The sequence below is a fragment of the Ipomoea triloba genome, chromosome 7 (assembly GCF_003576645.1).
Source record: "Ipomoea triloba cultivar NCNSP0323 chromosome 7, ASM357664v1".
Lineage (NCBI taxonomy): Eukaryota > Viridiplantae > Streptophyta > Magnoliopsida > Solanales > Convolvulaceae > Ipomoea > Ipomoea triloba.
In genome coordinates, this window is record NC_044922.1 from 22,694,350 (window position 1) to 22,718,811 (window position 24,462).

Consider the following 24,462-nt stretch of genomic DNA (forward strand, 5'->3'; position numbering starts at 1 on the left):
GTCTCCTCCATTGCCTGCTAATAACAAAAGCGTTTGGTGGGTGGGAAGAAGTGAATCAAGATGAAAAAATATAATTTGATAAAAAAGAAAAGAGTTAATTCCATTTTTGGTCCTAGATTTATAGGTGGCATTTTACTTTTAGTCATTTTTTTTCAAAACATCCATTTTTAGTCATAGTATTATTGTGGCATGACCATTTTTAGTCCTTCGTCAAGAAAATCATTAAATTGCCCTTTAACTACAATGACATTTTGATCTTTTTTATACAAAGTAGGTTGACCCGCTATATTTTTTATATTTATTTTTTGAAACAAAATCAAAATTGAAGACTGAAATGCTCTTGTATTTGACGAAATTTAACCTGTTTTGTTGATGGAGGACCAAAAATGGTCATGCCACAATAATACTAGGATCAAAAGTGGATGTTTTGAAAAAAATGGACTAAAAGTGGAATGACACCTATAAATCTAGGACCAAAAATGGAATTAACTCAAAAAGAAAATGAGAATAACATAGAAATTTAAATTATATTATTAAATAAAAATGAATTAAATTATTAAGAGTGAAAAGAGAATAAGTGATATAGTGACTAATTAAAATGTTTTAATATAATAATAATAATTAAGGGCAAAATTTTTTTTATTGTTTTCTCCCTTTCCCATCCTTCCCATGCTGAAAACACTAAGGTTTGTTTACTAATATAAAACTATTTTCTGTTTTCTATTTTTCAATTTTTCAATTTTCATTCTCTGTTTTCTGTTTAGAAAACTTGTTTACTAACACTTATTTTTTCAAATTAACGTTAAAAAATTAACAATAAGTTTAATTTTGAGTTATTTTTAGACCTTATATTTAAATTATTTTAAGATATATTTGGTTTAAATAGAATAAATATATATTTTACTTTGAAGTCCAATATGTTAAAAAAAAAAAAACATTTGATATCCGGACCAAATTTATATATGTATACAACATAAATAAAAATATATTTGAACCAATAACCTATTAAGCTCACAAAAAAATTTAGTTTAGATAATATTAATATTTTTTGAGCTAATATTTAAAATATGTTTGGAAATATTCATTTGAATGACATGTATGTAATATATAATTTTTATTTTGAATTCTAATATAGTAATATATGTGTGAAATTTCGATATCTAATATCTGGACCAAAACCAATAATCAATTGAGTTCAATCAAAATATAAAGCGTGGTATAGATTTCAATTTTTAATTTAGATAATGTGAATGATGTATAATTTTAAGCATAATCAAATAAGTTATGTTTAAATAAATAATGTAAATAGAAAAGATAGAAGATAATGATAAGTAAAAGAAGATGATAATAAATGTAATCATAGTAATGAATAAATATGTAAGTAGATAATGGTGAGAATGTGGTTATAATGACATATAGTCTAATAGATAATAGCTGATGCTGTTTTCCATTCTACCTCTGCTGAATTTCACAATCGTTACCATGGACTACGGTTCACACTGCACTATGGATCCTGGTTCATGTGTTTGTGTTATAATTTGTTGTGTTTTGCATTATGAAATTATTACCATATGGGTATGAATTATGTAACTGGAACAAATTAGTACGGAGTAACTATGTCTTATATTATGAATTTATGTGTCTTACGTTGTAAAATTTTATGCCTATAAACACAAATTATGTTTCTAAATCATATTTGAAAAATAAGTAAATATATAACATGTGTATGTGTCTTGTATTATGAAATTTTATACCTTACGAGCATGAATTTTGTACCTCATCTTTTTAATCCAGCTGGGTCCATAATAATATGTAGACCTTGATCCATGATATAAATTACCTAAATTTCATTGTAAACCAAACACCCCTTAACTTCTCGGATCCAATTTCTTTACTACTACTATTTTGCTTTCTTCACTACTTCATCAACTTTTTCTTCATTATATCATCACTTGTGGCTATAGTACTGTTACTGTAGTTGTTACGACTAATAATTTGGCGTATATCTCTTTTGATCCTCACACTTTACCCCCACACAGTATCAATATATAAAATATTCATTTACAACCCTACTAGTCTACTACTACTACTACTTTTTGCCTTTAACACACACCCACCCTCAACACAAAGTTAAACCAAACCTACGCTCTTAATTTTCACTCCATGTCTTGTTAATAATAGACACTAGTTGAGTTTGGTGATCTAATTATGTGCTAATTGTTTACTACTTTAATTTGTATAGTATTATTCATTGTATTGAATAAAAATAAATCAAAACATTATTTGATCAAATGGATCAGAATCAATTGATTTACTGTTTAATTAAGTTAGATTTGATTTGAAATATTTACTGATTAAAACTGTTTTTAAGTTAAATCTTACCTGTTTGATTCATGTAAGAGATTGATGAGAATGAAAAACATTAACGAGCATTGAATAAGTCAAACTTTGGAATGTTATTGCATTTTAAGTGTATATATTTTGTGAATGAGTGTGCCACTAGGTATTATTTATGGGGCCAATGACCTTGTGGTCTAGTGGCACCCGGTGTCTCGGTTAACACTCTCACATGGATGATGGAAGTGGGTTCAGTTCAAGTCTCAGTGGAGGCAACTGTTGACTCTTTGTGCTTCAGTAGGTTGAGAAAGTAACTATGAACAGATACTACATTGTAACAGAGTCAGTAGTACTAAAAAAAAATGTATTATTTATGGGAGTGTAGATGATATGAGGATCTCTTCCATTTTAATAACCCTGCGCATCTAAGTGTGTGATTTTAGTTGGATTTCTTTTTAGGTATTATTGACTCTGTTACAATGTAGTATTTGTTCAAAATCTATTGAATCACAAAAGTTAATATCGCCTTAATTGAGACTCAAACCCACCCCATTTCATATGGGAGTGCAACTGGGTGTCACTAGACCACAAAATATTTACTACTTTAAACTTTCTTTTAGTCAAACAGGTTATGAATTCAATTCAACATTGACTGATTTACCTCCTCTTTGATAGGGGGACAAATTCAAAATATACTCTTAACTATATACATTCTTGTCCCAAAAGATTGAATCCCCAACCTCAAAGACTCCAACAGAACATTTGGAAAAATATAAATCACTGATTTAGTGGTTCAGCAAATCAGACTAAATTAGTGGCGCCCATAAGAACTGTAGCTATCAATTTTAAACCCTAATCTTTTATCTCAAATATTATTTACTGAATCAGTGAACTAAATCTGCAAGGATAGTGAGGGAGGCTTGTCTTAGTTGCCTTGATTGAAAGTGGCTACTCCGTACTTGTATTAAAAATATAATTGTACCGTGTAGAGTCAGGGCGTCAGCTCCCTCTCTCTGCCCTTCTTTAAAACCCCCACTCCCATTGCTTCTCGCTCTATCTAACATTCAAATCCCATCCACTAGCACATTCTCCCTTCTCCCCCACCTTCGATTGCCCAGCAGCGCAGCCATGGATGTATCTGTAAGCAAACTACTCTGTTTTCCACTTTCATCTTTTAATTTCTTCGTTATCACTAGCTCTAATATTCTCTGATCTTCTGCGGCGGCGGCATAACAAACAGGACTACAGCTACTTGACTCGGAAGAGGCATGTCCCGGCGTTTGGGAACTGGGACTGTAACCAAGACTTCCCCATCCCCTTCACCCAGTGCTTCGAATCCGCCACCCACGCCGGCCTGCGCGGGGATTTGTACGTCGCCGGCGATCTCTACGACAACCACATCCTCACTCCCGCCATGATTGTTGTTCCCCGCCGTAAGGTAATGCAATGTGCCTCCCCACAACTTTTTAAATTTGTGGTTTTGGATGGGTTCGAGTTTCTGAAAATTTTGTGGTGTGAACAGGGAAAAGCCCAATCGTACAACAATGTAGGAGGCGGCGGCGGAGGGAAAGGCCTAGAGGGAAGAAAAGATGCATGGGTGGTCTGCGACTGCGATTGCGATAACGCGCCGCCTCCTCCTCCTCCGCCCAAACGCGCACCCAAGGCCGTCGACGAAGATCTCTACAAGATTTCTCCCGACCTCCTCTACTCTAAGCCCAAACAGGTAACCACCCCATTATCAAAATCTATCCTTCAATTTAGTCCCTTACTAAGGTCACAAAACAGAATTTTTAATATACACCTCCAATAGTGACCTAAGTTCCCTCATCACATAAAAAAAAAATATTACTACAATACATAATATTTCTCTGCCTACTTTAATACACCATGTGTCCCATTTTATCCGTCTTCTTTTTTATAGTACTTTTTACTTATTTCTAAATTTGATTTTTTGTGTTAAATAATATTTTTGATGTAGTTTCTAAATATATAAATTTTGTATACTAATACTATTCTTAATATTATGAAAAATCAAACATTAACTACCAGACACAAAATGAGACGAAAGGGTATTATTTTATGAGTTATATTACATGAATTCCCATTTTATACTACCTCACTTTTACTCCCTCACTGGCAAAATATGATAGGTTATATCCTGTGGGTCTAAGAAAAATGTCAACCTCACTTTTTTGTGTGAGGGAGTAGTGACGGAGTAGAAGCAGGGAGTATAAGTAGGAATTCCAAGTAGTATTTTCCTTATTTTATTCCTAGATTGGCTTTCTAGGACCTATGAGGTCGTTATTTATTTATTTATTAAGTACACTCTAACTTATTTATAATATCTCATAAGCTAATCTTGAACTGGGATGGGATGACATTCAAACATGTGACTTTTTTATGGAAACCGTTATATAATTTTGAACAACTCCAATTACTAAATATTGCAGAGGAGGGTATGGGGATTTCTGTTAAGCTGCCTGCGACCTTCTTCTTGTGCATGATGAAGCAGAAGGGAAGGGTGGGGGTGAAAGAGATTAGAGATGTACAGTTTCAAGAATTGATGGTGCAGGGGAAACCAGACAGGATGGTTTTCATCATTATTAAAATAATGATGGCCATAATGATGGTGATGGACTCAAAAGTGTGTAATTTTTGTTGGAAGTTGATACTAATGTTTTGCTTAGTTATTATATATATATATATGGCTATCTCAGTATGTAGTAGTAATGTGAGAGAAAGTTTGAAAGGAACAGTTTGGGGGTGAATGTAGCAGAGAAAAGTTGATGGAGTTTCTTGTGATGAATAGTAAATGAAAGGTTGTTTCTCATCCCCTAGTGGTTGTTGTAATTATGGCTCTCTGCAGTTTTTTTGCCTTATAGACTGCTGTGCTGTTTCAAGCTTTCTTTACTCAGCTTTTATTGCCCACACACTAATCTTTCATTCAATAATTTATTGCCACTCTTATGTTTTATGGTATAATTAGGTTACCGGCCTGCCCTGCTTTTTGTGTTTAATGAATATCAACTTTTCATATCATTTTCCACTCTGCATACTTTTACCAACTATCAACTATTGGGAAGTTTTATAAATATTGTTTTTGTTTTGCAAATTATATCTTGTGTTCTGTCTAAAGTAAATAAATAATAATAAACGCCAAACACTTTGTGGTCAAGCTGTATAACTGTGAAGACATTGACTCTTTGTAGTTTAATAAGTTGAGAAAGTGAACAGATACTACATTGTAATAATAGGCATTTAAAAGATTGAATTACTCATAATAAATAATAATAATGTATTAATTAAATAATAATTATTATTATTATATTACAAAAAAAAAATAGAAGCTATTCCCAAGAACTTGGGATTAGGCACCTGCCGTTATTTTAGAATAGTTATTTTCTTTGTAAGGGGAATAGCTCATTCTCGGGAATATTATTCTCGAAAATAAAATGAATTACTAAACAATGTGTTAGTGTAATATTTGTATTGGAAAGGTAACTCAAATGACTACATCTTTCTAGAAGAAACCATTCTCATATTTGAATGGTAAGGTGTTCGAAAATTTTGTTGAACTCAAACTAGAGAATCTACCAAGTTTCCTTCTATGTTTCTTGTTATACTTGGAAGTTTTAATATTCAATTATACAAGGAAATAGTCAGGTTCATATGACTACTATACTTTGAGAACTGTGGTGGGCGAAATTCTATCATTCTGACAAGGGATTAAACAATATGTCACTCAAGAGATTTTTACATATTGCAACAGAGACTACAATCTAACATTGAGGAAATTGGTTACCAATCTTTTTGAACAGGAATTCACCTCTACACACGGGAGATGCATCTAAAGGAAATAGAGATCTTGCAACACGAGAGAGTCATGTTCGCAATTTCCAGTTACATAAAAGGACAAGTGTTCATATTTCGTACTTGCTTGTATAAGTTTTAGTGTTTTATGTAATTAAAAATGTATAGTGAATTGAACTTCATTCTAGGCTATGGTCTTGTAGGTTCAACTATGTTAAAATCTTGATGTCTCAATTTTATTTATGCATTTTTATCTATATGTTTGTTTGCAGTCATGATTAATTATAACACATAATGCTTAATTATCCTAACTGAAATAAAACAAAACGTATGGATATGGATAATAATTTTGAGAATGGTCATAGTCCATATGGTAATTTAACCTGATTATTGTAGTACTCGCTATAGTTCATATCGCACTAAAATTTATTAATCTATCAACATCAAGAGCCTAAATTTTTTTTTATTCCCAAAAATATTATTCTATTCTCAATCTATTCAATGAACCAAACATGTTAACGTGAGTCATGAAATTGTAATTTTGTTTGTTTTTTAAAATATATAAATATATAGTGTCAATATTGCAATTTTTGTCTCACAATTATTTATTAGTATGAGTGAATATATGATTTGTTTTAAATTTTTGCAAATGTCATACTCCTATAATCCTATTGTCACCCTTGTTGCGGGATCGGTCATTATATTAGAGTGATAGAGCTCTGGAAATACTATACCTATCTCTTCACTCACTTAACATTTTTTTCAATTACGACTTCTATTACAAAGTAATATTTGTTCTATATACTTTCTCTATCTATTGCAACCCAAAGAGTCAATACCCCACCACTCGAGTTCGATCATGTAATATTCCCTCTAGGAAAGCGACAGAGGTGTAATCTGAGCATAAGAAGCTTGGCCCTTCACAACAACATAAACTTGTACATTTTGACCCCTTGATCTGATTGTGAAAAAAGTGATCAAATTAAAGAATGCAGCCTTAGTAGCTTGTTGATGCAATTGCTTTTAGTTGGCTATGTATTAATGATTAAAGGATGACACCTAAAAGGTGGGGTTGTTGTTCAACCACTCAAACAAAAACGTTTGTTTGGAGGCCCTGTTTCCTTAATATTGTTTCGGAGAAAATATGAATATGAAAGCACAATAAGAATCTGCTTTTTGGGAGTTTTGTTTGTGTTTTTTGGAGAATTGAACTTTGGGTGAAGCAAAATAGGAGTTGTCGCTGTCGTTTGGATACAGTAATTCTCCTTCATTCGTTCTGCAATTCCTATATATATATTTTACTTTTTTCTTCTTTACAACTGCGCAATACAGTACATGAAGTTAACTATGCATATCTATGCTCTCTTGCATACATGATATATAGATGCATATATATTCTGGCAATGCCAACCTTTTTATGGCGCCCACGTTCTATTATTTTTAGCACTTCTTGGGATTCTACCCAAAAAAGAAAGTGTTGAGATGATATGAAGAATATTACAACATTTCTTTTAATGTTTTTTTCTTCTTTTTTTTTTTTTTTTGAGGATTGTATAGAAGTGTTGTGTTATATTACTTATATAGATTGGACAAATCACACACCTAGCTAGTAGTATAAATTTGAAGCCAAGAAAGACATTTTGCGGCAAATTATGCCATGGATTAGGGTCCAACTTGCATTGTGGATACCGGTCTAAAATAACATCTAGATTATGTGTCTGTAGTTAACATATTATTGTTGGGCGTCGGTCAGGTTGGCCAAGTTCAGTTCTTGTTCAATTTAAGACGTAACGTTGTGGCTTACCATGGAGAGATATTGGTAAAATGGTTAATGTCCATATACTTATCCCCGATTGGTTTTAAGTAGGATATGACACTTAGTCAAAAAATTTTGTGCTTAAGCGTGCTTGATTTACGACAGTCACGGGATAGGTGACTCACGAGTTCGAATCGATGACGAGACGAAAGTCAAGTCCAGTCCAGAATGAGATGTGGGCATAAGTCGAGTCAAGTCCAGTCCCGACACATAATATATTAACTACAAGCATATAACATGTTAACTAAATGCACAAAATATGTTAATTGCATGCACACCTAATGTGTCTATAGTTAACAAATTATGCGTTTTCACTTTATTTACAAATACATAATTTATTAACTGAAAACACATAATATATTAATTGTATACACATAATTTTTTAACCAAAATCTACAATGCAAGGAGGACCATGGTCTATTGTAGGTATAACAATTGACATTTTGCTTGCCTCTCCCATTCAACCGAGAAAGATATGAACGAAGGTCAATAGCAATAGCGATGAAATTAAAACAGTTCAAACAATTGAGGCGAGTTGAAACTCTAAGTGTAATTTATTCAAATGAATTATCCTAAATAGATCAAGAACCATGGCCTCCAAAAGCCACCTTTTGGTGCCACCAGGGTTTGTAGTAGTTCGTCTTCTTCAGGGAAACGAGGGTTAATCTTCAGTGTAGATAACAATAACAAAAATTAACAAAAGGTGGAAATGGCTTGAAAACCAAAAAAAAAAACAAAACAAAACAAAACAAAATACCATTCGCTTTAAATTTACAACTGCAACCTACACTAAGACCATCCCCAATAGAGGTTTTTACATGGTCTTTGAAATAGTAAAAATTAAAGTTTGATTTTTAAGAAATGTGGAAATTGATTTTTCCTCTTGCAATGTTGATTTTTATGGGGCACGCCAGGAGAGAAAAAATGTTTAACTCTATATGTACATGGCTTAACTCTATGTGCATGCACAGACCTGGCTTAACTCTATGTGCATGCACAGACCATGCTCGCTGGCGCATAAGCAGCTTTCTATTTTTTTCCGTCAAATAGAATTTATTTACTTTCTTTCTTCCTTTTTCTCTCTCTTCTTTCTCATAATTGGCACTTCAAAAATCTCAAAAAAAAAAAAATCACTACTATTGAAGATGTCTTAAATTCAAATTAGTCTCACTATGATAAAAAAATAAAAAAACAAAAAAAAAACAAAAAAAAAAACATCAAACGCTATAATTGAAAAATACGGAGTAAAAAATAAATTTGAACTGTTGCACATGCATGTAAGTATTGTGAAGCTTTTCAGGTGCCAACATTCTATTTCTTTTTAGCACTTTTTGGGATTCCACAAAAAGTATGAGTGCGATATGGCGGAATAGAACATTACTGAATCTGAATATTTCATCCCTTTTCTTGGTTACTAGTCTTGGCGTATCTCAACTATGAATCTGCCAAAATCACAACCTCTGCTAAATCTTATTATCTTCGAGCTGTTACAAAGAATCCCTGAACTGTCCAGATCAAACTGAAACTGAAACTGCCATTTTTCACTTTTTTCACTTTTGGTACACATTATGCAAAAACAAGCACTACTCAATCAATGAATAATCCACAATCCAGTTGGATAGAGTGTACTAATACAAATTATATGTCCTGAGGGGAATACAAGTAGTTAACATCATACATCATATACAAGAAAAAACAAAACAACCTTAGCTGGCTGGCAACAATTCACACACCAAAACATCAGCAGTTTGAAGATCCTACGATGCTTGCAACGCCCTAACCCGAGCAGTGAGCTCCCTGACTTGGTTTCTCAAGCGTTCGGGATTGCAGAAGAAATCTACAAACACCCGCCTTTGAAGTGCCACCTCCTCTTTATGGTGTTTCACAATCTGTGAGAGACAAGAGGAGTGACGAGAGTTGCCATGTACGATAAATGAATAAAATTGGTAGGTTACACTTTATGAAATATTAGAGATTGTATTAAACGAACACTTGTAATCACACTTGTGTAACATGCCATTAGGAGCTAATAACACAATGTAACTTGGACGATAAAGAGAAAATTCTAACTGTAGTCATGAAAAGCAGTGCATGTATTGAGATGACAATGACGGCATTTGTTAAGAGTCCCACGTTGATAAATTAAGAGAGAACATATAGATTTATAAGGCTATATAGGTTAGATTAACTAATTGATTAGATTCAATCTTTTAATGTGGTTTGGCCCATGTGCATTATAGCCCAGTTGAGTGACCCTGGCCCATTCTTAGATTAAAACATGGTATTTGAGCCTGTTCGGTCCACATATGATAGTTATACCATGGACCCGGGCCCTCCTTACAAGGTGGACCCATCACAATTTACATACTAAATATTCAATATGTAAATATTCAGTATGTAAATTGTGTATTTTAGACCCGGGTCCACAGAATAATTTGCCGTCCACAGAACATATGGGTTTATAAGGCTATAGATTAGACTAGCTAATTGATTGGATTCAATCTTTAGTGTGGTTTGGCCCATGTGCATTATAAGCCCAGCTGAGTGACCCTCGCCCATTCTTAGATTATAACAGCATTGTGCGAAGCAAAGAAGGTTACCTCATTCTTCTTCCAGTGCTCATGAGTCACTTCTTCAACTGCAGTTGAGAGTTTTGCATTAGCCTTCTCCATTTCATCAAGCTCCTTCATTAATGTCTGCAAGGATTACAAAATCATCAATTCGAGGGGGTTGCATAATGCTAGAGACAGCAATTAAATTTGAAACCTGATTTTAATATAATACAGACAACGAGCCAAACGGAAAAATCAAAAAGCACAAATAGAAACAGAATACCCTTGGAGTCAATATTGGTTGAGCTGTTGTTGATGATGCAAATAATAGTTGCTGTAAACTCTGGACAAGAGTGCACCTAGCATGCAACAACGAAGAAAGTCAGAAGATGTTTGATGTGGATTGACATTCCATGCATCATGTCTTGGAAAAATTGCATTCATAACTAGAAGATAAAGACGGTAATCAACTTACAGTTTGTTTATACATTTATATCTGTCCTCTGGAAGGGTATGCTCAAGATCGTACTGTAATGTCATTAGGTCCGAACGAAGGCTAGATATCTGCTGAATAATGCCCGGTGCAGAAACATATGTTGATAAACCAGCTTGAGCATCTAAACAAAGAAACAAACTATAAAAAATACAACTCGAAAAAGAAAGCATCATTGCATTATGTATGTTGATTGCGAGAGTGATTACTTGAGTAAATGCTTAAAAGGTCTCTAACACCATGAAGAAAAGTGTCACGATCATCCACAGCCCCTTGTTCTTGAACATCAGATGCAGCTTGAATCAATGCCATACACCGCTCCTAAAATCAAATGAAATAGTTTGTGTAATCTACAGCAAGCCAACTATAAAATTTTTCTACTGGTTCATCAAACTGTTCTCTAAACAGTTATATATAGTATATTTCAGGGCATAAACAGTAATTACGGGAACTTGTTTCCAAACTCAGCAAAATCAAGTTTTAAATCCACCTCTTTATTAAAAACATCAATGCATAAATTTAATTGAGCTTGCATATTCAAAACTCATAGAGAATTCACATATGTATCTATTAAAATTTAAAATTATAGGGTTAATTCCAATTCGGCCCCCAGGTATACCCTTGAAATTTCCAATTATTTATAAATCACCAGTCACTATAAACTGTTACCATGTAAATTCATTACAATACTACTGTATATATTTTACTCCCTCCCAAACTAGAAAAGTCAAAAGTCAGGTTAAACCCCATTTCCAAAAATTGATTTCTTCACAATCATTTATATGAAAGTCTAGTAATATAACTGGAAAACTACATATACTCCCCCTCCCCCTCCCTCTCAACCCCAAAAGCTTTAAGTGCCTTGATTTGAATTTATTAATAACTTGGTAACGAAAGGGCAAAGCAAATGATGTAGGAAGGTGTTTATTTACCACTCGGCCTTGGGTTGCTGATAGGTATCCCTGCAGCTCTGACTCAATAACTTTAAGCAATGAGTATGCCCCAAGCATAGTCTTCTTTTCCAGCTGGCATGACATTTTCAAAAACTGATGCCTTGAAAGTAGATTAACTAGATGGCTTATGAACTGCAAAATCATATATCATAACATAACCGTAAGGATAGGAAAATATAAACACATCTAAATGCATGAAAACAAGTAATAAATCAAGTCTCTGCCAAATATTGAATACAAAATTCCCTATAAACTCCATATTCCCTTCGCTGTCTTTGAGTACAACTTAAGTTGATACCAAAATATTCCAGGTGTGAATCTTTTAACTCTTAATCCAAATTTGAACAGTAAACAGTGTAAAAGAAATAATATAATCTAAGAACCAGAAGTTGGACAATGGACATTGCTGTTTATATTTAGGGACAAGGAAAACATTTTCCATGTACTGAGCATACCATCTTTTGCCGATTGATATACAATTCCTGGCGCATGACCTTTAGATCATAATCTCCTAAAACATTCCAGCAAAGATAATATTATAAATTTATAAGGACATCATTTCGAAATACCATTATTTCACGACCACAAGAAAATCTAAAGAATGACTAATAGTACCTTGCAAAATGTATGTATCTTGTAGCTGAGCCAGCTCAGAACACAGATCAGGAATTGTCTGAAAGATGAATCACAGTAGGGAAGTAACCAAAGTTTGATCCAGTGTTAAAATTCCAAACCATGCATTACACAATATCACAAATTTAACAAAGAAAAAGCTTGAATTGTGTTCTTCAACAATTCTTGTGAATTAAAAAAAACAAAGTGTCTATGCAAACATCAGAGACAACATGCACGAGCGACAATAGCTGAGAGCACAGAGCTTTTTACAAGCACACAGCAGTAGTTGGCAGGTTCCTAACACTCTAACAGTAAACAAGAAATGGGAAAAAGTAACCACCGCCAATCCCCACCCTCTCAAGCATGTAGGACAATATAATTGTTGAAAATATGAACAGCACACTGCACACTTGATATGGACAGTTTGTTAACATCTATAAAATACAAACCTCAGAGAGTAGCTTTTCTTCGTTACGATATAGGCTTGAAAGTTCTCCAACTAGTTCAGCATGCTTTCTCCTAAACGATAAACAAAATCTATTACACAGTAGCAGCAAAAAGTTACATGGAAAGGTTGAATTATCTCCAATTTGTACACTGGCGGCACTAGATACTAGTATGTCAGTTCTCAATTTTTGACAAGATTAGAGGTGCAGATTTCAATTGGACCTAACAAGTATCTCATGGAGAATTTACAGAGGAAATGGATGATATGAGATTTGAACTCAGGCCAAATGGCTGGGGCTTAACCTCCCACAGGGCTAATCCTGAACCACATATCCAGTAGATGAGTTCTCAAAATATAAATCATAAACATGATGGCCGGGCACAGCACTAAATCCTAAACCCTAAACCCTAAGTCCCTAAATCAAACCAACACAATAAACATATACATACATATATGCCTTCTTGCCTTCTTTATTAGAAAAAGAAGGAAAAAACAAACAAATGCTATCATGAATATTTAGAATAAAGAAAAGCATAAGAATTGTACCGAAGAGAATGAAGGTCAAGATGAATGTGAGCTTCATCTGATGTAACTTGAGTCTTCAGTGTAGTTAGAATAGCTTGTTGCTTAGCATTCTCTACTTGAGCTTCTATCCACTGCCTCTCGCTTGTACCAAATCTATCACAAAATTAGCCAGCCATAAGCCAAGGTAAATCAACATTCCTTGCAAAGTCTAAAGTCAAGTAATTAGAATGTGGTTTGGGTTTATTTAATTGTGGTCCAGTGGTTTTATCAAATCACACAGCTTGGGATTGATGCTCAATATAGCTCTTGGATTGCAGACTTCAATTTAAGGTCAAGCATTTGAATATAAGCCAATATATAATTTTCTTCAAAATATTATTGCCTCAATTTTTAAGTCCAAAAGGATCCAACTATCAAAATATTTTATCAGAAAATGGAACAATTCCAAAGTCTAATTTTATGAAGTCATCACAGTATAAATTTACTCGAGAACATCAGAAAGTCCATGAGAAGTAGAACATACATGGAGCGAAGACGCTGCAATTCCGAAACACGCTGATGGTGGGACTTTTCTAAATCTGCCACATCAAAGAAACAAGGTAAGTATAAAAACATTCAGAAACAGCCAAAAACAGAAGCTTTTCTGAATTCCAAGGAAATGATTGTGTGAATTGCCAGGCAAGTGACTACTTGTTAGTTAGGACCAGGCCATTTTAGTTTAAACATTCCACCTTAAGTACCCTAAAAATGATATGAAGTAATATGAAAGCAAAAGCTTACAACCAGAGAGAAAATAGACCAAGACATAAAGAATAATACCTTGTAATAAAACGTTTGATATATCATTTAGGCTGACCCATGAACATTTAGATTTCCCCTCCTCAGCAACTAATCTGTAAGGACCCTAGATGAAGTGGCATCACAATACCCAAACAAGAAAGAGAAGTTATTGACTGCTTAACTATCATCTCATATCTACATAGAGCAAAAGAAAGAAATTCAAAGAAATAAAGTGACAGTGTGACACTGCACAAAATAAAGGTATCATTTTGGTCTGTACATGCTAATCTTGTTTTTGGTTTGTACATGCTAATCTTGTTTCTAAGGTGCCTATCACTGGGTGATGAGCATGTATTATAAACATAAGAAAAGAAACCAAAATAATATGTTTTGACCAAAATGATGTGTAAGGGAACTTCAGTTAATTTAGACCCATGTTTTGACCAAAATGATGTGTAAGGAAATTTCCTTTAATTCAGACCCAATAACAATTTACGCAAACTTCTATTTCAATTCAAATACTATGAGGGAGGCAACAGAGGGAAAAAGATAACATTATGAGACTAAAAGTTAACATTTTACACAAACTTCTATTTCAATTCAAATAATGTGAGGGAGGTTAACAGATAAAAAAGATAACATTATGAGAGGAAAAGTTAGTAATGTAACTGGCTAACAGATTTACCGTGTCCAGATGCTTGGTAAACCATTGGTTTAGCTCCTTTATACATGAGGCATCCACAACCAAATATTGATGGAAATCAGAATAAGCCAAGTATATACCATCCTCTGCAATAAAAAAATAATAATATACATTTCAGGTGATCCTTGCCATGTAGGTAATAGAAAATCATATGCCATCCTCTACTAGAAATTTGTCCCCATTGACTAGACACAGAAATTTAGGAAAATATATTTAATGCATGATATATTTTCTTTTTTGTCCATGATAAATGCACAGTACATTTAAGAGTACAAGGAATTTTTTAATTGAGCTTTAATGTATAGGTAACAAGCATCTCAAATACTTATTTAAAGAGAATTTGGGTAATGAAGTTATAAATGTTGTTGTATTTAAAGAAAGGGACAATTTTTTTTAGCATCCTAATATAATGAGGACATTTTTTTAAGGAAAGAGGGAGTATTTAATTTGTCAAACTGAACATCTATGGATGCGTGGAAAGACCTTCAATTTTATTTCATATGCACATCAGATAAATTCCATAGACAATGAGAAAATTTTAGACAATCAAACAAGACATAGAGTACCATCCCCTGAGTGATAATGTGTCAATTCTTGAGCTGTAGAAACCATCCTTCCAAGAACTGCATTCATCTAAACATAGCAAACCAATTTAAAATCTTATACAATAACTTCTATCAGCAGATTATTTCTTTAAACATTCTTCGCAAAAAAAAACAAAAAACAAAAAAAAAACAAAAAAAAAAAAAAAAAAAAAAAAAAAAAAAAAAAAAAAAAAAAAAAAAAAAAAAAAAAAAAAAAAAAAAAAAAAAAAAAAAAAAAAAAACAAAAAAAAACAAAAAACAAAAAAAAAACAAAAAACAAAAAACAAAACAAAACAAAACAAAAAATGATAATTCCCAATAGGAATAGCCATGTATACAGGAATACATGCCAGTTCCATCAGTTAATAAAGAATATTTTATTAAATTTGTCGCACCTCCAGATTCCTTGCTGAAAGGCTATCGTCAATAGCGGTCAGCTGTCCATTAACAACAGATGAAGCAGCAACTCTTGCCCTTCTTCCCTGAATTAATGATGAGGCCTGGCCAGTGAGCATGTCATACTGAGACTGCAAACACCTAAGCTGTTTCTGCAACTCCAAAGCTTCAGATTTCAAAGCTACGGTAGCATCCCTGAACAAAGAAGCATGCCCCATAGGCTGTCATTTTGGCAATATTAACAAAATTAATGAAACTTGGATCATAATTTACTGACAATCATGACAAAGCCACAAAGGTTTCATTTTTCTTCCAAGTGTAAACATAAGAAGATATAATGGCAATCACCTTATGTCTTTCAATCCTTCTTCACTTCCAAAAACTGCTTCTTGGTTGTCCCTCCTGGTTGAGAAGGCTGAAATGCTATCATAAGCAAAGTCTAAGTCCTCCCCCTGTTAAGCCAATTAAAATTAAAATCTACATTGGAATAGGATAAAGAAAAAAGGGAAGATCTGCTTGATCCCAGAAGCATCAGAAAACGAGTGCCAAAAATGGAGCAAAAGGGAATATGTGACAATTATACCTCCAAGAGCTTCCCTTCTTGTAGAAATTGTTCATATCTAATGAGCCAAGAAAAAAGATCAGTGGTAAAAGCAATTGTTAGTATATCTTGAATAAAGTTGGCATAAAGCTAACAGAAACTCACAATAACGAAAATGAAGGAATCAAATTTTGATATTATATGGCATATATGCCATGAGAGCATTAACTCTTGATTCACATAACCATCATATTTATAAGGGTGTTGGTCGTGGCCATCATACCAAGTGATCACATTTCAAAGGTACTTGCAACTCTATTTAGTGATCATGTTGAGAATTGAAGTTGTTCAAAGCTCAGAACAGAAAGTGGAATTATTGCATAAAGCAATGAAACAGTAAACCCAAAGAAATTATAAAAGGATCAGTTAGATCAAGCACATGAACAAATGCCAAATTGGAGAATGGGATGAAAGGGAAGTGGAGTCAAGACAAAGATGCATTCTTGCTATGACCACAACCCCAAGTGTCTACTTTATCAGCCCGGAACTCTACAAAGGGGTTTGAGGTTCAATACCCTCCCAAATATGTACCAAAAATAAATAAAAGAAGAAAAGACAAAACACGATACATTGTCCCAGCATCACTACTCAATAATACTAACCAAATCTAGAGTGAAACCCCTAATCTCAATCACTATCATGATATGGCATCATTCCAGATTGCTTCAAGAAAATGAATTAAATTAAGAGTACATAAGCAACAAGTGCGTGAATTAACACTCCTGTATGTAATCAAAATGAAAATTTTATTAATAATGTGTGATTAGCATTTGAGTTTCTGAGTTTTGCAATAACTAGTGTAATTAGAGAGGTGAGAAAAGGAAGGGGACTTCACTGGGAAACTTCGGAGGGCGAAAGAACGTTAGAAGGGCGGAGGCTCGAGCAAAGCCAATCGAGGATGGGTCGGGTATCGTCATATTGGAATGGCCATTCGAAGCTGTCGGGATCGAGCGATTGGTGGGCTTCATAGCCCAAGTCTCCCAGCAGTGCGCACAGACGCGCACCGCTCATCTTTGATTATTCACTACGACTGTTATGCTAATTCACCGCCTCTCTTCAGCAAAGCAGTGGGTGGGTGTTGCTTCAGATCCGACCCAGAAGCGGTTACAGTTTGGCCATTTTCATTGCAAAACTGATAGGCCTTTCGCTGAGGGAGGAGAGAGTGAGAGCTGCTTTTGGCGCCGGCCAAAGTCGATTGGGCGATTTTTTCATGAGCTTTACCAAATTTGAATTTCACAATCTGGGAGGAAAATAGCCCTTTTGCCTTTGCCTTTACTTTCTCCCAAAACATAGTGGTAATTACGATTTACTGACTATAATAATTAACTACTCCGTATGTTTTATGTGTGATGCAGGGAAAATTCATTAGTTATAAATAAATTATTATAAACTCAATCCATGAATTATTACTCTATAGTCCTATACAAATTTTGCCTTAAATTACGTTGAAGTAACAATTTCAATCCATTATTTATATATTTTGTTAACCGTAGCAATTTATTTTGAGTTTTAAATTATTAAAAAACATATTGATCATTTTGTAGCCAACTACCATGTTAGGGATGGCAATGCGCCCCGTCACCGTCGAGGATCCTCGTCCCATCAGGTTCAGGGACGGGACTGGAGAAAAATTGCGGTATAGGAGACGGGAACGAGGACTTTCACAAATTTTCCACTGGGGATGGGGATATCCTTCCCCACCCTCCTCGTCCCCTATATATATATATATATTGATAGAACTAAATTGTTTCGTATGTTTCGTATGCGTTGAATGTATAGCAATATATGTATAGGGTAGAATCAACAAGAGAATTTAGCCCAAAGCCATCCATTTATTCATTGTTCTTCAATAGTTTAGAGAGAGATGAGAGAGCATTCTTTTTGGGTAATCTCTAGAGAGAAGAAGAGAAAGGGAAAAAAGCCAAAAGTCCCCTTCAACTAGGACTAGAGTTTCTTTTATAAGGGTAGCCCCGTACTCGCATACGGTCTACGTACCAAATATTCAGGGCCATATACCCGAGGTATATTTCCTATCATATATATATATATATATATATATATATATATATATATATATATATATATATGTGTGTGTGTGTATATATGTATATACGTATATATACATATATATGTATATGTATATACGTATATATACATATATATGTATATATACGTATATACATATACATATATATGTATATATACGTATATACATATACATGTGTATATATATATATATATATATATATATATATATATATGAAAAAAGGGTCAAATCAGCCTCCTAAGTGAACCTGATAGTGCAATTAACCCCCCTAAGTAAAATAAGCTTCATATATGTCCCATAAACCGGTAAAAAGATGCAATTAAGTCCATTTGTTCCCTATATTGCCGATTAATGCTTAGGTGTCGCCAACATGGATTCAATTTGACACTATCTATCCTAAGTGGAATTGTTTTTTTATTTAAAAAAAAATAAAGGCACTAAAGCCCTAATCTTTGTTCCCGTCGAACTGTTCTTCTCATCTTTGTCTTCTCCTATCGTCAATCTCTCCTCTTCGAAACAGCGACATAAAAATCCATCGTTTTCTTCAACCTAGGCCAGAATAGTTAAGCTCTCTAATCTTTCTCGCATTCTGAACTTGCTCAATCGATCAGTCATTACACTCGTCTTCTTCGAATTGTAGACTCTCTTAGTTACTCACCAAGAAATGTCTTCTTCCTGTCAGAGTGGGTTGCCATTTTCATCGACTTCTTTGAGACCAAATCTCCATTATGAGCCAGCAATCTATTGTCGTTGTGGGTTAAAAGCGCCATTGTGTCATACACTCATACACGAGATAATGGGCAAAAAAATTTTGGGTGTCAAAGATATAAGGTTTTTCCCTTTTCTATATGATATAAGAATTATATGGTGTTCTACTTTTGTTCATGAAATTTGCAGAGTATTATGAGTGGAATTATATAAGTTCATGAATCCATTTACTTATTTGCAGAAATATAAGGTGTGTTTTGGAATTCTATATTGTCTAGCTAAAATTGCATTTCACTTATGAATCCATTTACTTATTTGAAATTCTGTGTTCTGCTTGTGTTTATGAATCCATTTACTGCCAAAAATTGTACGAGAATAGCATGAGTTTTTTCCACTTTTGGTCCTATGACTTTAGTGTTTCCGTCAATTTAGGTACATGACTTTCATTTTGCCACTTTTAGTCATTGACTTTAATTTTTTTGCCACTTTTAGTCCTTGACTTTGATTTTTTTTTCCACTTTTAGTCCTTTTGGCCATCCGAGCGACAACTTTTAATCGAAATCAACAAATTGTTATGCCATTAAGGGTAAATAACGTTTAATGTATTTAGAGATTTATCAATAGACAATTTTACACTTAATGACACAACATTTTATTGATTCCGATTAAAAGTTACACTTAATGACACAACATTTTATTGATTCCGATTAAAAGTTGTTCTTAATGACACAACATTTTATTGATTCCGATTAAAAGTTGTTGCTTATGACACAACATTTTATTGATTCCGATTAAAAGTTGTTGCTTAAAAAACAACATTTTATTGATTCCGATTAAAAGTTGTTGCTTAAAAAACGAAGCAGAACAAGCAAATAACGTTTCTTTTTCCTATTTTTTATCTTATTTTATTTATAAATATATTTAGAACTTTATCAAAATACACTTTTACCCTTAATGGCATAACAATTTGTTGATTTCGATTAAAAGTTGTTGCTCGGATGACCGAAAGAACTAAAAGTGGAAAAAAAATCAAACTCAAGGACTAAAAGTGGCAAAAAAATTAAAGTCAAGGACTAAAAGTGGCAAAATGAAAGTCGTGTACCTAAATTGACGGAAACACTAAAGTTATAGGACCAAAAGTGGAAAAAACTCAGAATAGCATGGTTGCTCCACTTAGTATGAATCAATACTATGATGAATTCTTTTCAATAGTATGAAATCTTGTTCCTCGTTGTTCCACTGTGTAGAGAGAATTCCTTCAAACATTTTTTTTTCTAACATTGAGATCATATAATTTTTCTAGGAATTTTTTTCATATTTAAATGCAGAATATTACTTTCACATTTTGATTTAAAAGTATTACATTTTTCCTCATAAGTATTACATTTTTTCTTATAAATAACAAACACTTGCCAACATCTTTATATATATAAAGGGAGCCGGGAACTAGCGAATGAATGACCTCCAAGTGTCTTTGCATTTTTATTTTGGTTTGACCGGTTATGCAAGTCAAATTGTTTAAATTCCCACCTCTTTAAATTTGTAATTGTAGGCTGAATTGTAGGTAATGGGCTGTTTTGTAGAGTTAGTACTCTAAGTGGGTAGGTTGCGTGTGAAAGTGGTCAATTGGTATGGGTTGGGCTCTGAAGTACTGATTTAGATATTACAATTAACATTTAAGTAAACAAATGAGCAGTGTTGTCATTTAAAGCAATTCAATTCTCTCACTCATGATTTTATTTTAATTTTTTTAAAGGCAATTCAGTACGGCATCGTTTTTGTTTTTATTTATTTATTTTTTTCAAATTCCCTTTGACTTGGTCCATTTCCTGCCTAGTCTTGCATTTGAAATCTGTGTATTTCCCGCCTGTTTATTTGTAGAATCCAAGTGAATCTTTGAAGAGTCCAATTAGGGTAGTGGCCTATTATGGAGTTGGTGTGGTATTGGGCTTAGGTGGTGTGATTTTCTGAATGAAAGGGTATGGGCATGCTGTTCATTGTACTTTTATGTTATTATTTTATTGTTTTTTTTTTATTTTTTTAATGTCTACCACAATCAGTAGTAGACTTCTACTATTTTACTTCCACCACTATATATACATGCATAATGTAACTCAAAATATGTAAGCAAACACTTAGCAACCGAATCCCAAAATTTAAAAACTTCATCTGTTTGTAGAATAACTAAAAGAGATCACTTCAAGGTTGTTGCAACATGTCTGGGCAGTTCATTCTTGCAGCTCAGCTACATCCACAGTAGACCACTAAAGCCATAAGGTTGAGGTGTGTTAGGAGTTATTTTATCACTGAAAGTAATCAAGAAAGGTCCATTAGGAGTAAAGAATGCATTTTTCATGATCAAGAGGTTTGATATTCATACATGTATTATTTTGTGTTGTTTTTTTTGTTGATCTGTTATTATTAATTTTTTTTTGTTTATTTGCTATAGGGACAGTTTATTCATGTGCACATTCCTAAGGGTATTGTTTCCAAGTACAAGAATATGTTCAAGGAGGGACAAGTTTATGGCATTCGAAATTTCCTATGCATAACTAACTTCTTCAAGTATAAAACAAGCACTTTGCGTTATATGATAAAGTTCAAGCATGATACTGCTGTAAAGGAGTATAAGCGTATAAACTTTCCCAAAATAATGTTCCATTTCAAGAGTTTCGAGTGTATCCTTTCAAAACAAGGAATAGATGAAAAAGTCTTATTTGGTAACACCCTAGAAAAGCTCATCTTAATATGATTTTGTTACTATTTTTTTAGTATTGCTATATTCAGTTTTCAGTGTCTAATATTGTGCTTCTGTTTATATAGATGTCATTGGTCGAATAGTGGAAGTTTACTCTCCAATGGAGAAAGTGATTGGTGGAAAACAAACAAGACTAATTGACTTTGTTCTTGAAGATGTTAGGTAATTCTATTTTTTATATTATCTAATTGACACAGAAGTCTAGGTTATATTTTTAGTGTTCTAACTCAGTTTTTTTCAGTAAAAGGCAGATTCATTGTACCCTTTGGGATGAGCATGTTGATCAACTAATTCCTTATTACAACTCTACCGTTGTTGATCCAGTGATACTAATCATCCAGCTTTGCCGAGCTAAATTCATGGATAGTGAGTGTTCATTATGTAATTTACAGCTTAATTCCTATTTCTGTTTTCTAATTTTAAAATTTGTCTTCATTCTCTTTCTCTTTTTTTTTTCAGATGGTGAAGTGCGCATTTGCAGTTCGTTTGATGCTACTCAGTTGTTCTTCACTCATACCTCTAAGGAGTTTGTTAATTTCAAAAACATGTCAGTTTGCATTTCTATTTTTGTTCATTAACCTTTTTAACTACTCTGATTCCGATTTTTGCTATTGTTTTTGTTCTTTTTAGTTTCAGGGATGATTATACCCCTCTAAGGTGTATTGAATCAGCTTCTAGGCTTGCTGTTGGGTTCCCCATTTATGGTGTTGATTCTACTAATGTGTTCATTACTTCTATTGAGGACATCTATAAAAAGAAAGAGGTATTTAAGTGTATTGTTTTAGTTTACTTAACTTAGGTAGCTTATACCTTTTTAAGTGTCCAATCTATTTTTTGCTTTGCATTGTTGGGGGATTATTGGGTTGCTGGCACAATAACTGGTGTGGAAAGTTTGTTGGATTGGTATTATATTTCTTGCAAGTCAAATTCATGCAAGAGAAAGTTGAGTGAAAGTGGTGGTATGATGTATTGTGTTGGTTGTAAAAATTCTTGGCATGAAGGCATTTTAAGGTATAAATTGATAGTTCGAGTTGCTGATCATACTGGTGATGCACCGATGCTTATTTGGGACCGTGAATGTGAAAGTTTGGTAGGTATGTCAGCAGGTGAATTAAGGGGCAAATATCCTGAGGTAAAAACTTCTAATTAATAATTATAGTGATTATTATTAGTTGTTTATTAGTTATTTATATGCTGGGGTTATTTGATTTGTTTTAGGGTGTTCATGTTATTCCTAATAAAATAGCTGCTCTTCGTGGGATGTCTATGTTGTTTCAAATTGTCATGAAAAAGGAACAAGTGGACAATTACTATTCAGCTTTTACAGTGTTGAGAATCTGTAAAGATGAGGTAGTCTTGACACAACACTGTTCAGGTTTATTTGATAGAAATGAAGGTGATTTGGTTGCTGCTAATGGTGGTGATTCGTTGGATTTTGAAGACAATTATGAGGTTTTTTCCTATTGTTTTTGTGTGTAATTTTCTGGATCTGGTATATTTTCTTTCAGGATGGGGTTGTGAGTGATGGTGCTGGAAGTCGTGGACTGGATGCTATGTATAAAGAAATGGAGAAGGATAAAATTGTTGATTTGGGTGACAGTGATGGGGCTTCCAGCAGTGAACAAGCTAATGTTCCCCTAAAGCGTTGTCTCATTGATGAGTTTGATCGGGTTGGAGGAACTTCAAAGAAGGCTAAGGAAATTGTTGTGAAGCTGGAAAAGATGTAGTTTGTGTTAGGTTTGTGGTGGTTGGGTGTGGGAAAACTATCTAGGTTTGTAATGTGTTTTTTTTAAGGCTATGGTTTGAAGACTGCAATATTAAACCTATGCAGTCTTCAAGCTTGGGTTGTGCCTATGGTATGTTTCTAATGACCTTTTCTGTTTTTGATTTTGAAACCAACAAATAATAAATACTTACTCTTATGAATTGTAATAGCGATGAGTAAGGTCGTATCCACAGAGACTGGTTAGACTTATCTTTAGCAATAGATTTAATAAATAATGAAATGAGAATCGAAACTTAAATAGCAACAATAAAATAGAAAATAATATCAAATAGCAAATAATTATCAACTAAACGTCAATGGCAAATGGTATCCAACCCAAGGAATCATATCAGTTTAATTCTAACAAGACAGATATTGATTTGCAAGCCAAACTAACTTTACTCTTTACTAGATTGGTTATGGTTATTAACAAGCTCTAATAACCTGTCTTTCCTTACTTCGTCGGTAATTAAAACAAGCTCTTTAATTACTTCCCTAGCTAATAAACAACCCTAAAAAAGCTCTTAGGATTTAATTTACTACTAGCATTATCGAATTAGAAAGACTACCA

At 33.5% G+C, this 24,462-nt stretch overlaps 2 protein-coding genes across 3 annotated transcripts; one reads left to right on the forward strand and one right to left on the reverse strand.

Moving 5' to 3' along the window:
- Positions 1 to 3,400: 3,400 nt before the first annotated feature.
- On the forward strand, positions 3,401 to 6,216 carry LOC116026279. Of its 2 annotated transcripts, none has more exons than XM_031267759.1 (4): positions 3,401 to 3,477; positions 3,578 to 3,775; positions 3,860 to 4,060; positions 6,156 to 6,216. In XM_031267759.1, exons 1-4 carry the CDS (start codon positions 3,466 to 3,468, stop codon positions 6,186 to 6,188), a joined length of 444 nt encoding a protein of 147 aa, XP_031123619.1. In that variant the 5' UTR covers positions 3,401 to 3,465; the 3' UTR covers positions 6,189 to 6,216. The 2 variants fall into 2 exon arrangements, with proteins under 2 accessions (XP_031123619.1, XP_031123618.1); XM_031267758.1 differs by lacking the exon at positions 6,156 to 6,216 and adding an exon at positions 4,788 to 5,247.
- Positions 6,217 to 9,406: 3,190 nt separating this feature from the next.
- On the reverse strand, positions 9,407 to 17,866 carry LOC116026062 (AUGMIN subunit 3). Its single transcript, XM_031267507.1, has 18 exons — positions 17,449 to 17,866; positions 16,596 to 16,632; positions 16,361 to 16,464; positions 16,012 to 16,207; positions 15,599 to 15,665; positions 15,015 to 15,118; positions 14,369 to 14,453; positions 14,073 to 14,127; positions 13,571 to 13,702; positions 13,026 to 13,095; positions 12,577 to 12,634; positions 12,417 to 12,472; positions 11,941 to 12,093; positions 11,218 to 11,329; positions 10,991 to 11,132; positions 10,799 to 10,874; positions 10,564 to 10,659; positions 9,407 to 9,852 (listed from the first exon to the last, which is right to left on the reverse strand). Exons 1-18 carry the CDS (start codon positions 17,622 to 17,624, stop codon positions 9,721 to 9,723), a joined length of 1,851 nt encoding a protein of 616 aa, XP_031123367.1. The 5' UTR covers positions 17,625 to 17,866; the 3' UTR covers positions 9,407 to 9,720.
- Between the last annotated feature and the right edge of the window lie 6,596 nt (positions 17,867 to 24,462).

Excerpts from the sequence above, each read along its gene's own strand:
- LOC116026279 (XM_031267758.1), top strand. Across the intron at positions 3,776-3,859 it reads TTGTTGTTCCCCGCCGTAAG|GGAAAAGCCCAATCGTACAA; the intron begins GTAATGCAATGT and ends TGGTGTGAACAG. Across the intron at positions 4,061-4,787 it reads TCTACTCTAAGCCCAAACAG|AGGAGGGTATGGGGATTTCT; the intron begins GTAACCACCCCA and ends TAAATATTGCAG.
- LOC116026062 (XM_031267507.1), bottom strand. The coding sequence starts at position 17,624 with ATGAGCGGTGCGCGTCTGTGCGCACTGCTGGGAGACTTGGGCTATGAA. Across the intron at positions 15,119-15,598 it reads ACATTATCACTCAGGGGATG|AGGATGGTATATACTTGGCT; the intron begins GTACTCTATGTC and ends TTTTTATTGCAG. Across the intron at positions 12,473-12,576 it reads AGATACATACATTTTGCAAG|GAGATTATGATCTAAAGGTC; the intron begins GTACTATTAGTC and ends GGAATGTTTTAG.